General features: G+C 49.0%; 1 protein-coding gene across 5 annotated transcripts in view; it reads left to right on the top strand.

Annotated features, from left to right (window-relative positions):
- Positions 1–16,219, top strand: part of ARHGAP45 (Rho GTPase activating protein 45) — a 38,104-nt gene that overhangs the window by 4,930 nt on the left and 16,955 nt on the right. For 3 of the 5 annotated variants that reach the window (XM_077921797.1, XM_077921799.1, XM_077921795.1), the window contains exons 3-12: positions 4,381–4,524; positions 5,699–5,783; positions 6,440–6,512; positions 8,020–8,104; positions 9,969–10,106; positions 11,794–11,858; positions 12,862–12,972; positions 14,182–14,262; positions 15,724–15,912; positions 16,044–16,181. In XM_077921797.1, coding sequence (XP_077777923.1) covers positions 4,381–4,524; positions 5,699–5,783; positions 6,440–6,512; positions 8,020–8,104; positions 9,969–10,106; positions 11,794–11,858; positions 12,862–12,972; positions 14,182–14,262; positions 15,724–15,912; positions 16,044–16,181 — 1,109 coding nt within the window. The remainder of the gene's footprint in view (positions 1–4,380; positions 4,525–5,698; positions 5,784–6,439; positions 6,513–8,019; positions 8,105–9,968; positions 10,107–11,793; positions 11,859–12,861; positions 12,973–14,181; positions 14,263–15,723; positions 15,913–16,043; positions 16,182–16,219) is intronic. The other 2 variants (XM_077921798.1, XM_077921796.1) reach the window with 1 other exon arrangement.

Genomic DNA, 16,219 nt, shown 5'->3' with positions numbered 1-16,219 from the left:
GGTTTCCCCAGCCACTCTGGACGGCTTCCCAAAAAACACTAAAATACAATAACCTATTAAACATTAAAAGTTTCCCTAAACAGGGCTGCCTTATGATGTCTTCTAAAAGTCTGGTAGTTGGTCTTCTCTTTGACATCTGGTGGGAGGGCATTCCACAGGGCGGGCGCCACCACCGAGAAGGCCCTCTGCCTGGTTCCCTGTAGCTTGGCTTCTCGCAATGAGGGAACCGCCAGAAGGCCCTCGGGAGATGGACCTCAGTGTCCGGGCTGGACGATGGGGGTGGAGACGCTCCTTCAGGGATACAGGGCCCTTTAGGGCTTCAAAGGTCAGCGCCAACACTTTGAATTGTGCTCAGAAACGTACTGGGAGCCAATGTAGGTCTTTCAAGACCGGTGTTATTTGGTCTCGGCGGCTGCTCCCAGTCCCCAGTCTGGCTGCCGCATTCTGGATTAGTTGCAGTTTCCAGGTCGCCTTCAAAGGTAGCCCCACGTAGAGCACATTGCAGTAGTCCAAGCGGGAGATAACCAGAGCATGCACCACTCTGGCCAGACAGTTTGCGGGCAGGGAGGGTCTCATCCTGCGTACCAGGTGGAGCTGCCCTGGACACAGAACTGACCTGCGCCTCCATGGACAGCTGTGAGTCCAAAATGACTCCCAGGCTGCGCACCTGGTCCTTCAGGGGCACAGTGACCCCATTCAGGACCAGGGAGTCCCCCACACCCGCCCGCCCCCTGTCCCCCAAAAACAGTCCTTCTGTCTTGTCAGGATTCAACCTCACTCCGTTAGCCGCCATCCATCCTCCAGCCGCCTCCAGACACTCACACAGGACCTTCACTGGTTCTGATTTAAAAGAGAGGTAGAGCTGGGTATCATCCGCATACCGGTGAACACCCAGCCCAAACCCCCTGATGATCTCTGACCACTGGTCCCGTTAGCTAGGGATGATGGGAGTTGTAGTCCCAAAACATCTGGAGGGCTGAGTTTGGGGATTTCTGCTCCAGATGTTGTCGAACTACAACTCCCATCACCCCTAGCTAACAGGACCAGTGGTCAGGGATGAGGGGAACTGTAGTCTGAAACATCTGGAGGGCCGAAGGTTCGGGATGCCTGCTATATGGCAGCGGTGCCCAAACTTTTCTCAAAGAGGGCCACATTAGATGAAGTGAAGGGCCGCGAGGGCCGACCAAAGTTGTTGACCTTTATTTAGGATCGATGTTCTCAACCCCCTTTTTTTTAGGGTTTTACCCCAAAGCGGTTGAGCTTTTTTAAAGGATTTTTACCCAGAAATAAACTGAGACGGGGGCCGGATTAGGCCCCCCAAACGGACTTTGGACGTGCCTGATTTAAATCAAATCCAGCCTGATGGGGAGGGAGTGGAACGGGTTCTGACGCATGATTTAAAGACATTATTATTATTATTATTATTATTATTATTATTACTTCTTCCATATTGCCAATGAATGTTTCATTTCCTTTGGGGAAAAGGAGCAGCGCATGCGCCTGATTTTGCAACCGCCAGCTGGGCACAGCCTCTGGGGACAGAGAGAGAGGCGGTTGCCACATCAGGCGGTGGCAAGAGGGATGCGATATTTGCCGCTTCCTGCCTCTATTTTCATCCGCCCGCCTTTCCTGTTTACGCCGAGGCAGCTGGCAGCGCCCTGATAAACCCTCCGCGGGCGTGCCTGGGTGCCCGTCGCCCTCCCCGCAATGTCCTCTGGCTCCCTTGAGCAATGGGCTTGCAGTCGCGCGAGGCCTGGGTTCGAAATCTAACCCAGCCATGCAGTTGTGCCATCGGGCCCGCGAGACCCGGGTTCGAATCTCGACCCGGCCACAAAATTCGCCCCGGGTGGCCTTGGGGACGGGGCAGCCGCCACTTCTCTCGGCCGATCCGACCTCCCATGGTTATTGTGAGGGTCGCGCGCTTGCTAGGAGCGGGGAGATCTGGGTTCGAGTTCCAACCGAGCCGCAATGATCTCTTGGGGGACAGTCAATTGCCTCTCTGCCTAACCTACCTCGAAGGATCGTTGCAGGAGGGTCCGTTGCGGGGGGGGGGGGTGAACCGTGCAGGGGAAAGGAAAAGGTGGAAATATAAATGCTAAAAGTAATTAAAACGTATATTGGGGAAAATTGACGCCACCCGGGAAAAAAGCACGTTAGTCAAAGGTGCGTACAAGACGGGAAATTGCACTAATATTCTGCTGAGTTGCCGTAAGGGTTTAGTTTAGTTTTAGTTTAATTTAATTTTTAGTTTAGTTTTTAGTTTACTTTAGTTTAGTTTTCAGTTTAGTTTAGTTTTCAGTTTAGTGCTTAGTTTAGTTTAGTTTTTAGTTTAGTTTAGTGTTTAGTTTAGTTTAGTTTAGTTTAGTGTTTAGTTTAGTTTAGTTTTTAGTTTAGTTTAGTGTTTAGTTTTTAGTTTAGTGTTTAATTTAGTTTAGTGTTTAGTTTTTAGTTTAGTTTAGTGTTTAATTTAGTTTTTAGTTTAGTTTAGTGTTTAGTTTAGTTTAGTTTTTAGTTTAGTTTAGTGTTTAGTTTAGTTTAGTTTTTAGTTTAGTTTAGTGTTTAGTTTAGTTTAGTGTTTAGTTTAGTTTAGTGTTTAGTTTTTAGCTTAGTTTAGTGTTTAATTTAGTTTTCAGTTTAGTTTAGAGTTTAGTTTAGAGTTTAGTTTTTAGTTTAGTTTAGTTTTTAGTTTAGTTTTCAGTTTAGTTTAGTTTAGTTTTCAGTTTAGTTTAGTTTAGTTTTTATTGCAAACGGGAGCAAAACGTGCAGAACCCGAGTTTGAGAACTGGAGAAATTAGGAGCGAAAACCCGACGTTCGCTCCTTCCTTCCCTGGCGATGAGAATGCCCAGAAACGATGATACAATCTGGGCGGGTGATGGTTCAGGGATGGGGCTCAGCGGTCAAGCGGTCAAGCGGGTTATCTCAAATGTCGCAAGAGGCGGTCACTTCCTTCTTTCCAACTTCCCTTCCTGGATGTAAACAGGAAGGGAAACATTCCAGAGAAGACCTTGGGCAGAGAGAGGTTGCCAACTTACCGGGTTTGGGGGGGGGGAGGAACAGGGCTATGCTCCTCCCCAAAGAATTGTGGGAGCTGTAGTTTGGGGTGCATGCTCCTCCCCAAAGAATTGTGGGAGCTGTAGTTTGGGGCGCACGTTCTGCCCCAAAGAATTGTGGGAGCTGTAGTTTTGGGCGCTTGCTCTGCCCCAAAGAATTGTGGGAGCTGTAGTTTGGGGTGCACGCTCCGCTCCAAAGAATTGTGGGAGCTGTAGTTTGGGGTGCACGCTCCGCTCCAAAGAATTGTGGGAGCTGTAGTTTGGGGCGCAGGTTCTGCCCCAAAAGTTATGGGAGCTGTAGTTTCGGGCGCTTGCTCTGCCCCAAAGAATTGTGGGAGCTGTAGTTTCGGGCGCTTGCTATGCCCCAAAGAATTATGTGAGCTGTAGTTCGCTCTGCCCCAAAGAATTGTGGGAACTGTAGTATGGGATGGGGACATGCTCTGCCCCAAATAATTATGGGAGCTGTAGTTTGGGGCATATGCCCTGCCCGAAAAGAGTTATGGGAGCTGTAGTTTGCCATCTTGGCATCCTGTAAAAAGAATCTTGGGGAATGTAGTTTAAGGTGTGCTGAAAGTTGAAAAGGAAAGCCTTATTTCCCCCCAACAAAGAGAACTACAATTCCCAGAGGGTGTCTTTTTTTGGGGCAAGACAGATTGATTGTTAAACCGCTCTGGTTAATATAGCTCTCTGGAGGAATAGGGGATCTCGCATCCCCACAATCACCCAGTGAGCTTCGTGGCGGAGCAGGGATCCTCATCTCCATAGCTCTAACCACTACATCGCCGCTGCCTCCCGAAGCAGCGGCTGGATTTCTGACCCCGTTCGAAAACTGCACATCTCTCCTGCCCCGAGGGGCAAATGATAACAAAATTGTGGGTTCTGGGACTTGTGGGGAGGGAGGCAAGGAGCCCAAGAGGCAGGTGAGAGGCAGAAACAAATATTGGAACAATAGAGTTGGGAAGGGGCCCAACGGTCATCTAGTCCAACCCCGAAATGCAGCTGCCTTAGATGGGGATCGAACCTGCAACCTTGCCATTATCGGCTCCACACTCTAGCCAGGTGAGCTGTTTGGGGGTCCGTTCTGGTTTTCTCCTTCTTGCTGAATCCCGCATCAGCGGGACGGCAGACAGAAATCCAACAGGCGCAGCGCGTGCTACGATTGCACCGACGGGCCGCAAGCCGTTTGGGGGTCCGTTCTGGTTTTCTCCTTCTTGCCGGGTCCCGCAAGGTGGGCTGCCGCATCAGCGGGACGGCAGACAGAAATCCAACAGGTGCAGAGCGAATTGCACCGACGGGCCGTAACCGACGGGTCTTCTCTCGCTTTTGCAGACGGGCTGGAGTCCCGCCGGGCGCTGGCCCACGAGAGCCTGGGGGACGCCTTGCGGATCCTGCGGCAAGTGGTCGCCAAATACCCCCTGCTCAACACGCTGGAGACGCTGACCGCGGCGGGGACCCTCATCTCCAAAGTCAAAGGTCAGTTGCACGCTTTGCAAAATGACTCACAGCTGACATTTCGCACTTCCCCAAAACTCTCCTTTATTTTCAAAAAAAAAAGGGCACCTCCGTAAATTTAATCCAAATGTGATATATGCATTAGGAAAGTGCTTTTTTTCTGGGGGTGAGACACAGGGGTACACATACCCCTAAACATTTTGTGAATCTTTGTACAGTGGTACCTCGGGTTAAGGACTTAATTCGTTCCGGAGGTCCGTACTTAACCAAAACTGTTCTTAACCTGAAGCACCACTTTACCTAATGGGGCCTGCCGCTGCCGCCGCACGATTTGTGTTCTCATCCTGAAGCAAAGTTCTTAAACTGAAGCACTATTTCTGGGTTAGCGGAGTCTGTAACCTGAAGCATCTGTAACCTGAAGCGTATGTAACCCGAGGTACCACTGTATTATTATCTCCACCAAGCCAGTCGACTCACACACAAGTCCTCCATCGTCCTCCAATTTTTTCCCCATTTACTGTATTTATTTTTTCCAATTTTTAACTATAAAATGGTGGTTTTCTTGAGTCTAAATGAGAGTACCACTAAACATTTTTTAAAAGAAAAAAAAGCACTGCATATTGTGGGACGCGGGTGGCGCTGTCGGTTAAACCACAGAGCCTAGGACTTGCCGATCGGAAGGTCAGCGGTTCAAATCCCCGCAATGACGGGGTGAGCTCCCGTTGCTCAGTCCCTGCTCCTGCCAACCTAGCAGTTCGAAAGCACGTCAAAGTGCAAGTAGATAAATAGGTACCACTCCGGCGGGAAGGTAAACGGTGTTTCCATGCGCTGCTCTGGTTCGCCAGAAGCGGCTTAGTCCTGCTGGCCACATGACCCGGAAGCTGTCTGCGGACAAACGCCGGCTCCCTCGGCCAGTAAAGTGAGATGAGCGCCGCAACCCCAGAGTCGGCCACGACTGGACCTAATGGTCAGGGGTCCCTTTACCTTTACCTTAGGGTAATATCACTAGATCAATTTTCGTAAGAACGTATGGGAGTATATTACATTGCAATTTTTTAATTTCTTTTTTATATATGCATATTTGTTTTCTCGTCCCCCCCCCTACTTTCCCCTCCCCCCTGTGTATCACTTTATTCCTTTATCATTGCAATACTTTCAATGAAGATATTAATTTTTAAAAAAATATAATCCGTAGGTTTCCATTACGAATCCAACATCGAAGCTGACAAGCGGGAATTCGAAAAGGCCCTGGAGACCATCGCCGTTTCCTTCAGCGGCACGTAAGCAGAGGACTTTCTTGTCCCTAAAGGCGCATGATTCCGGGTCGTAGAATCGGAAGGGGCCCTTTAGAGGACATCCATCTGAACCCACACTCAGGGGGTGAAATTTGGGGTTAGAGGAGGCTGGGCGGCCTTTGCTTGAGGTTACAACAGCTTTTAAACAACCGGTGATACCCAGGCTTTGGCCAGAGATGATGGACACCCTAAACATTTTCCTGGGTATTTAGTGACTTTTGTGGCATGGAATCAGAAGGCGATTTTGGTCCCTGATTTTTTTTTTTGGGGGGGGGGGGGAGATGTTAAATTAACTCAAGGCGGCGTTACCTGGAGACGATTTGGGGTTTGTGAATGAGGAGGAGGAACATGATTTTCAGAACAAGGGATTCAGCTACACAGCTGAAAAAATAATGTGCATTTTCAGAACCCTGTACAAACGAGACACTAGGTGGCAATGGCGAGCTAAGGGCAAATTCAATATATTTTTCGAAAAAGCATTTTTCACGGCTTTTTTTGACACGCACCTAGATTCCACCCTGGTCTGTTGGGTAATGAATTAAGGCGAATGAACCACAGCGATTTGAGCAAAGTGCAAAATTAATGTGCTTGTTTCGTCCCTCGTTTTGCTTTATGAATGTGCTTTCTCTCCCCCAAAACAGGGTCTCCGAACTCCTCATGGGGGAAGTAGATAGCAGCACCCTTCTCTCCATCCCTCCTAGCGACCACAACCAGGTGAGGCGTCCCGGCTAATGAACGCATGACTGAAATCTTTATAGCTGAAAGCTAAAAGCCGTCACAATTGGCCACAATGCGTAGAATACAAAGAACTGGTTTGAAACTGAACCACAAGAAAAGAAAAGCAAACATAAGGTAAAGGGACCCCTGACCATTAGGTCCAGTCGTGGCCGACTCTGGGGTTGCGGCGCTCATCTCGCTTTACTGGCCGAGGGAGCCGGCGTACAGCTTCCGGGTCATGTGGCCAGCATGACAGAGCCGCTTCTGGCGAACCAGAGCAGCGCACGGAAACGCCGTTTACCTTCCCACCGGAGTGGTACCTATTTATCTACTTGCACTTTGTGCTTTCGAACTGCTAGGTTGGCAGGAGCAGGGACCGAGCAATGGGAGCTCACCCCGTGGCGGGGATTCGAACCACCGACCTTCTGATCGGCAAGTCCTAGGCTCTGTGGTTTAGACCACAGCACCACCTGCGCAAAAATCGTGCCTGCATAAATTAAGGACTCCACATCTCACTCCTGGTAAAGGGACGCGGGTGGCGCTTTGGTCTAAACCCCTGAGCCTCTTGGGCTTGCCGTTCGGAAGGTTGGGGATTCGAATCCCCACGACGGGGTGAGCTCCCGTTGCTCGGTCCCTGCTCCTGCCAACCTAGGAGTTCGAAAGCACGCCAGTGCAAGTAGATAAATAGGTACCGCTCCGGCGGGAAGGTAAACGGCGTTTCCGCGCGCTCTGGTTTCCGTCACGGTGTCCCGTTGCGCCAGAAGCAGTTTAGTCCTGCTGGCCACGTGACCCGAAAACTGTCTGCGGACAAACGCCGGCTCCCTCGGCCTGAAAGCAAGATGAGCGCCACAACCCCATAGCCGCCTTTGACTGGACTTAACCGTCCAGGGGTCCTTTACCTTTTTACCTTTTAAAAGTCTGGAACAGATTAATCCATTTTGCATTCCTTTCTATGGGAAAGCACACCTTGGTTTTGGAACGCTTTGGTTTTGGAACGGACTTCCGGAACGGATTAAGATTGAGAACGCACGAGAATTTTAAAAGCAAGCCCTGAAACAGCAATTTAACATGAATTTTGCTATCTAACGAGACTGTTGATCTGTAAAACGAAAGCGATAAACAGTGTACTGCAGTCACATAATCAATCAATCAATCAATCCACCCATCAATCCATCAGCAGCTGAACTGGGTTCCACACAGTCACAAAAACAAAAGGTAAAAGAGCCACAAAAATAGAAATCCAAATTAAATACCAAAAACAGACAGACCTCAGCGTAATGCTCAAATCAGAGCACGTTCGGCTTCTGAAACAAGTTCGCAAACCAGAACACTTCCGGGTTTGCAGAATTTGGGTTCCAAGTTGTTTGGGTGCCAAGGCGTTTGAGAACCAAGGGACCGCTGTAACACCCAGATTGAGGATGTTCAGATATGCGTGTGCATCTCTGACTTTTGCGTGGTTGGAAATTCCTCGCTCGTTTGACTAACGACGTTTTCTCGCCCCCAGTCGATGGAAAATCTCTACGGGGGAATTTCAGGGCAAGGCGGCGAAGGCATCTCAGACGGCATGGAAGGTTTCACCTCGAGTAAGTGTGAGTCTTCCTCGTGGCTTTCTGGCCTGGCCTGCCTTTTTCATTAATACGCACTTTTCCATTAATGTTTGCGCATTGATCCAACCCCCCACGAATGGGACCTTGATAGGGCCATAGATAATCGAACGTCAGGCTGCTTTCGTGAGCGTAGCCCCGCCATGCTAAAATTATTTCCTTAAGAAATTTACCCTGGGGAAACCAGAAACAAGATCAGCTTCTGGGAAGCTCGGAAGCAGGTCCTCCTAATCTAAACAGTATATTGAGACAACAACAACAACAACAACAACAATAAAAACTACACACACACACACAAACATACCCTGCCCGTCTGGCCGGGTTTTCCCAGCCACTCTGGGCGATTCCCAACAGAATATCAAAAACATGATAAAAGATAAAATATTAAAAACTTCCCTAAACAGGGCTGCCTTCAGATGTCTTCTAAAAGTCAGGTAGTTGTTTATTTCCTTGACGACTGGAGGGCATTCCACAGGGCGGGCGCCACCACCGAGAAGGCCCTCTGCCTGTTTCCCTGCAACCTCACTTCTCGCAGGGAGGGAACCGCCAGAAGGCCCTCGGGACATAGACCCAGGTGTCCGGGGTGGACGATGGGGTTGGAGACGCTCCTTCAGGGATACTGGGCCGTTTAGGGCTTTCAGGGTCAGCACCAACACTTTGAATTGTGCTCGGAAACGTCCTGGGAGCCAATGTAGGTCTTTCAGGACCGGAGTTATGTGGTCTCAGCGGCCGCTCCCAGTCCCCAGTTTGGCTGCCGCATTCTGGATTAGTTGCAGTTTCCGAGTCACCTTCAAAGGTAGCCCCATGTAGAGCGCATTGCAGTAGTCCAAGCGGGAGACAACCGGAGCATGCTCCACTCTGGCCAGACAGTCTGCGGGCAGGGAGGGTCTCATCCTGCGTACCAGATGGAGCTGCCCTGGACACAGAATTGACCTGCGCCTCCATGGACAGCTGTGAGTCCGGAATGACTCCCAGGCTGCGCACCTGGTCCTTCAGGGGCACAGTGACCCCATTCAGGACCAGGGAGTCCCCCACACCTGCCCGCCCCCTGTCCCCAAAAAACAGCCTGGTGGAGCTGCCCTGGACACAGAATTGACCTGCATCTCCATGGGTAGCTGTGAGTCCAAAATGACCCCCAGGCTGCGCACCTGGTCCTTCAGGGGCCAGATACAGCCGTAGTTGGAGGTTGCTGGAAGCAGACAGGATCTTTTGTGTGTTCTTGTGGAACCTCCAGCTCCCAAGCCAGTCTATCCGGATTCTTGGGTTCTTAGGGGCTCCTGCGATAATATAGATGGATTTTTCGGAGCTAGCTGACTTGACTGGAAGAATCCGCGACCGGAAAGGAGTTTCAAGAGGACTGGAGGAAATTTAAGGACTATTTGACTAAATATTGTAATACAAAAAAATTAGAAATTACTTGAAAGAAACAAATAGGCCTTGGATTAAGTTATGATTAAATAACTGGGATTTAGAATATTAAGAAAAGTGAATAAGGTGGATTATAACTGGAAATGGTTTTAGTTTAATAATGACATTGGAAAGCTGTTGCTTTCAACTGCAAGGAAACTCAGAAGGGAGGGACTAGAGGAACTCAGCTAAGTTGTTTAAAAGGTTGGATTTGTAAAGAATTAAGTTTGTTGTCATTGTTTATCTTTTTCCTTTTTTCGTTCGTTGATGTATTTTTCTTTTTTCCTGTTTTGCTGTGTCGTTCTGCTTTGCGGTTTTTGTTATAATTGTGGGAAATCTAATAAAATAATTACAAAAAAGAGAATATAGATGGGCTCGTGGCCTAGATCCTGCAGGTAACCCCTTCTTACATCTCATGCCTCTCTTCCCTTTCCCTCCCCAGTCCGTCTGTCGGCCGAAGAGGTGGACGTCCTCCTGCAGAGGTGCGAGGGAGGAGTCGAGGCGGCTTTACATTACACCAAGAACGTCTCAAAGTATATGAAGGACCTAATGTATTACCTGGAGAAAAGGACCGCCCTAGGTGAGTAGGGCGAGGGAGGGAGGGAAGTGGCAGGGATTCCCTCTGCTCTGTTGTGGACAGTGCTGGATATTTACTACAGTGGTGGTTGTTGTTTAGTCGTTTAGTCATGCCCGCCTCTTCGTGACCCCCTGGACCAGAGCACGCCAGGCCCTCCTGTCTTCCACTGCCTCCCGCAGTTTGGTCAAACTCATCTTCGTAGCTTCGAGAACACTGTCCCACCATCTCGTCCTCCGTCGTCCCCTTCTCCTTGCGCCCTCCATCTTCCCCAAAATCAGGGTCTTTTCCAGGGAGTCTTCTCTTCTCATGAGGTGGCCAAAGTCTTGGAGCCTCAGCTTCAGGATCTGTCCTTCCAGGGAGCACTCAGGGCTGATTTCCTTCCGAATGGAGAGGTTTGATCTTCTTGCAGTCCATGGGACTCTCAAGAGTCCTCCAGCACCAGAATTCAAAAGCATCCATTCTTCGGCCATCAGCCTTCTTTATGGTCCAGCTCTCACTTCCATACATCACGACTGGGGAAACCAGAGCTTTGACTACAGTGGTACCTTGGGTTAAGTACTTAATACGTTCCGGAGGTCCGTTCTTAACCTGAAACTGTTCTTAACCTGAAGCACCACTTGAGCTAATGGGGCCACCTGCTGCCGCCAAAGCACGATTTCTGTTCTCATCCTGAAGCAAAGTTCTTAACCTGAAACTATTTCTGGGTTAGTGGAGTCTGTAACCTGAAGCGTATGTAACCTGAAGCGTATGTAGCCTGAGGTACCACTGTATAAGCTAAACAAGTGCTAGCTTAGGGCCCCGCTCTCTTGGGGGCCCCAAAAAAATTAAAGGGAAAAAAACCCTGAATGCACATTTCAAAAATATAAGATAAAAAACAAATGAAATAAAACCTACATCCAGCAAGAGTGTTTTGTGTTGTGTAGGCTCCTCTGATGTAAGTCAGTGGTGGCCAAACTTGGCTGTTTTGGGACTACAATTCCCATCAACCCTGACCACTGGTCCTGTTAGCTAGGGATGATGGGAGTTGTAGTCCCAAAACAGCTGGAGGGCCAAGTTTGGCCATCACTGATGTAAGTCACGGGCCCCACCTGCTCCCTAAAATATCCCTGGTTTGCTCCTTTCTATATATAGGGTGCCTACATACTGCATAGACTGGTTGCATGGTAATGTGTGCAAATGGCTTGAGATACCTATGAGGTCCATCAATGACCATATAGCATAGATTCAACACAAAAACCAGCGACAATTTGTTGTGGACAAAGGACAGCTGGACATAGAAAGGGCCCCATTACCTTCAGGAGCTTGGGGCCTCATCAAACCTAAATCCGGCCCAAATCTTTTACATCTCCATTATGCCCAAAATTCATCACTAACCTACAAGTGTTATTCCAGTCCTGTTAACAGTTTTAACTGTTTGCAATGGGTTGTGTTTTTTTTAAAAGATAAATTACAAATTTTCCCCATTCCTTATTTTGATCTTCCTAAATTCTGATTCTTCCAGTCATTATTTGCCAATTTGGCACAATCCTCCAACTGAAAAATTATTTAAAAAGAATATTAGACTCCCAGGTCCTAGTCTGAAACAATAACCCAGGAAAGGGAAATATAGAGTTTGCAAGAAAGGGTTTTTTTTTGTTAATGTACACTTTTATTTTAAAAAATACACTCTCTTTTCCCTCCCTCTGCCCAGAAATGGAGTTTGCCAAGGGACTTCAGAAGATGGTTCATTCCTGCAAACAGACCATCAGTCAGGAGGTAAGACCGTCATCCCATAATGCAGTTAGAGTGTAGCCCTTTCTGAATTTATTTATTTCTTATACCTGTTATCTCACCTTTCCTCCAAAGCCCAACCTTTTCTTTTGGGTGTGGGGGCGGGGGAAGCAGACTAGTTGCAACCGACAATTCCACGTTCTGAATTTAACCCAAGATACCGTATTTTTCACTCTATAGGACGCACTTTTTCCCTTCCAAAAATGAAGGGGAAATGTGTGTGCGTCCTATGGAGCGAATGCAGGCTCCTTGGCTTCAGCGATAGCAACGCAAAGCCTCCGAAGCGCAGAGGGATGCTTTGAAAGGTGCTAAAATATAGTACAAAAATATCTTTATAGTGATTAGCATGAGCAGTTAAGGTGATTTTGTAAGATTTATAGCCGAACAATTATCCGTTTGCTTTAACTATGAATTCATCAACTGCCTAGCTCTAGTCTTTTCACATACAGTGGTACCTCGCAAGACGAATGCCTCGCAAGACGGAAAACTCGCTAGACGAAAGGGTTTTTTTGTTTTTTGAGCTGCTTCGCAAGACGATTTTCCCTATGGGTTTGCTTTGCAAGATGGAAATGTCTTGCAAGTTTGTTTCCTTTTTCTTAACACCGTTAATACAGTTGTGACTTGACGTCGAGGAGCAACTCATAGCACGCGGTGTGGTAGCCTTTTTTGAGGTTTTTAAAGACTTTGGTGATTTTTGAAGCTTTTCCAAAACTTTCCCGACACCGTGCTTCGCAAGATGGAAAAAATCGCAAGGCGGCAAAACTCGCGGAACGAATTAATTTCGTCTTGCGAGGCACCACTGTAAATGACTTCTACGATGCTAAGCGATGCAAGATTTCTCTGTTTAATTCAGACAACACTGAGCAGAACTAAAGTTCTGGGGCAATTCTGTGACAAAAGAGTCGAAGGACCTGGTGTTTGGTCTGCCTTCTGGTCCAGTCCTTTTCGCTCCTTGCACAAACTGACCCCCATTTTTCATCCTTCTCAGCCTTTCATGCCATTTTTCTCCATCTACTCCCTGGCGCTGGAGCAAGACGCCGAGTTCGGAGTCAACTCGCAGCAAGCGGCCGTCACCTTGCGCTCAGAAACATTCCTTCAGGTAAGAGGGGAGCTGGTGGAAAGAGCACGGTCCCTCTTCTTTCTGATGTGGCGGCAGCGACGGATTTACCTATCAGCTAACCTATCACAGAGCCCAGGGCTTGCCGATAGGAAGGTCGGCGGTTCGAATCCCCGCAATGACGGGGTGACCTCCCGTTGCTCGGTCCCTCCTCCTGCCCACCTAGCAGTTCAAAAGCACGTCAAAGTGCAAGTAGATAAATAGGTACCGCTCCGGCGGGAAGGTAAACGGCATTTCCGTGCGCTGCTCTGGTTCGCCAGAAGCGGCTTAGTCCTGCTGGCCACATGACCCGGAAGCTGTACGCCGGCTCCCTCGGCCAATAAAGCGAGATGAGCGCCGCAACCCCAGAGTCGGCCACAACTGGACCTAATGGTCAGGGGTCCATTTACCTTTACATTTAATGTTGTACTTGGCTGCTCAAGGGACGCGGATGGCGCTGTGGGTTAAACCACAGAGCCTAGGACTTGCTGATCAGAAGGTCAGCGGTTCGAATCCCTGCAACATTGTGAGCTCCCGTTGCTCGGTCCCTGCTCCTGCCAACCTAGCAGTTCAAAAGCACATCAAAGTGCAAGTAAATAAATAGGTACCACTCCGACGGGAAGGTAAACGGTGTTTCCATGCGCTGCTCTGGTTCGCCAGAAGCGGCTTAGTCCTGCTGGCCACATGACCTGGAAGCTGTACGCCGGCTCCCTCGGCCAATAAAGCGAGATGAGCGCCGCAACCCCAGAGTCGGCCACGACTGGACCTAATGGTCAGGGGTCCCTTTACCTTTAATCTATCAATCAATCGATCAGTAGCTGAACTGGGTTCCGCACAGAACCGAAACAAATGAACCGAAAAAGCCTCAAAAACAAAAATGCAAAATAAATAGCAAAAACAAAAGCGCCAAACTTAATCCGTTCCGGAAGTCCGTTTGACTTCCGAAATGTTCAGAAACCAAGGCGCGACTTCCGATTGGTGCAGGCAACCCAGAAACAATAGCCAACAGCCGCATCGGATGTTCAGCTTCTGGAAAATGTTCAAAAGCCAGAACTTCTGGGTTTTTAGAGTTTGGGAACCAAGTCATTTGGGTACCAAGGCGTTTGAGAACCAAGGTGCCACAATATTGCAATGTTGAAAACCAAAAGTCGCCCAGTTACAGCCAAAGGACTTAGCCATTCCTCATCCCTCCCTGTTATTTTTCCTCTTCAGCCGTTGGCAACCAGGCGCCTTGAACACGAGAAACGTCGGAAAGAGGTCAAGGAGCAGTGGCACCGGGCTCAGCGGAAACTGGTGAGGATCTGGGGCTCGGGGGACATTTAGCTGCGATCCCCACATTGCAGTGGGTTGCACATAGACCTTCCAACTCCAAATGCATGGTGTCCGAGTTTTGATTTTTCCTTCTCCCTCCCTGATCCACTTTCCTTTAATGCTGTGTCCTCTTAAGATCGCAACCCCTGTTCTTTGGGTGAACCCAGGTGCTTTTAAACAGGCTGCGTGGATAGGATGGCCCAAAACAAAAGTATGCAGCAGACAGAATAGAAGAAAATAAATTCAAATCTGAGTGGCATTGAACAACGTTACCACTTTCCCCCACGATGGTGTGAAACCATTAGTGAGCAGTTTTGATCAGTTAACCAGATGCAAAGTCACCCGACAGTTTCCTCGTTCAACCAACATTTTACCAACTATTTAATAATAAGAATATTATTAATAATTATTTATACCCCTCTCACCTGGCTGGGTTTCCCCAGCCACTCTGGGCGGCTCCCAACAGAATATTAAAAACAAGATAAAACATCAAACATTAAAAGCGTCCCTAAACAGGGCTGCCTCTAGATGTCTTCCAAAAGTCAGATAGTTGTTTATTTCCTTGACATCTGATCGGAGGGCGTTCCACAGGGCGGGCGCCACCACCGAGAAGGCCCTCTGCCTGGTTCCCTGTAACCTCACTTCTCATAGGGAGGGAACCACCAGAAGGCCCTCGGCGCTGGACCTCAGTGTCCGGGCAGAATGATTGGGGTGGAGACGCTCCTTCAGGTATACTGGACCGAGGCCGTTTAGGGCTTTAAAGGTCAGCACCAACACTTTGAATCGTGCTCGGAAAGGTACTGGGAGCCAATGCAGGTCTTTCAAGACCAGTGTTGTATGGTCTCGGTGGCCGCTCCCAGTCCCCAGTCTAGCTGCCGCATTCTGGATTAGTTGTAGTTTCCAGGTCACCTCCAAAGAAGGAGACTCCACCACACTCCTTGGCAGCAAATTCCACTGTCGAACAGCTCTTACTGTCAGGAAGTTCTTCCTAATGTTGAGGTGGAATCTTCTTTCTTGTAGTTTGGATCCATTGCTCCGTGTCCGCTTCTCTGGAGCAGCAGAAAACAACCTTTCTCCCTCCTCTATGTGACATCCTTTTATATATTTGAACATGGCTATCATATCACCCCTTAACCTCCTCTTCTCCAGGCTAAACATGCCCAGCTCCCTTAGCCGTTCCTCATAAGGCATCGTTTCCAGGCCTTTGACCATTTTGGTTGCCCTCCTCTGGACACGTTCCAGTTTGTCAGTGTCCTTCTTGAACTGTGGTGCCCAGAACTGGACACAGTACTCCAGGTGAGGTCTGACCAGAGCAGAATACAGTGGCACTATTACTTCCCTTGATCTAGATGCTATACTCCTATTGATGCAGCATTTGTTTGGGATGGCATGTTTTTGGGAAACAAGGCAGGGTCTTAACCTGTGTGCCCCCCCCCCAAATAGCAAGAGGCCGAGAGCAACCTGAGAAAAGCCCGCCAGATGTACATGCAGCGATCGGAGGAGTCCGAAAAAGCCAAGCATGTGATGGTGAAGGCGGAAGAGGAGCAGCTGGGGTCCAGCACGGGCAGCAGCACTGCAGCCACTAAAGCTCTGGACAAAAAGAGGCGACTAGAGGAGGAAGCCAGGAACAAGGTGAGTCATGCACCAGAAGCTTAAATCGTTAGAGTCGCCCCTTTTTTATTGAGCTGAAATAACGGGGCTCCCGTCCTCGCTGCCCATCCCATGCCTCTCTTGGCGACGCTAACTCTCCTTGCCCGCCCCAGGCCGACGAGGCGATGGCGACTTACCGGACGTGCATCGCCGACGCCAACACGCAGAAGCAGGAGTTGGAGGATACAAAAGTGACCGCCTTGCGGCAGCTCCACGAAGTGGTCAAGCAGAGCGACCAGATCATCAAATCGGTGGGTCTCTCAAGCGCTCAGAGTCGTGCTTCCGAACA

This window comes from Podarcis muralis, chromosome 18 (genome assembly GCF_964188315.1).
Source record: "Podarcis muralis chromosome 18, rPodMur119.hap1.1, whole genome shotgun sequence".
Classification (NCBI taxonomy): domain Eukaryota; kingdom Metazoa; phylum Chordata; class Lepidosauria; order Squamata; family Lacertidae; genus Podarcis; species Podarcis muralis.
This window is presented reverse-complemented; position numbering and strand designations above follow the sequence as displayed.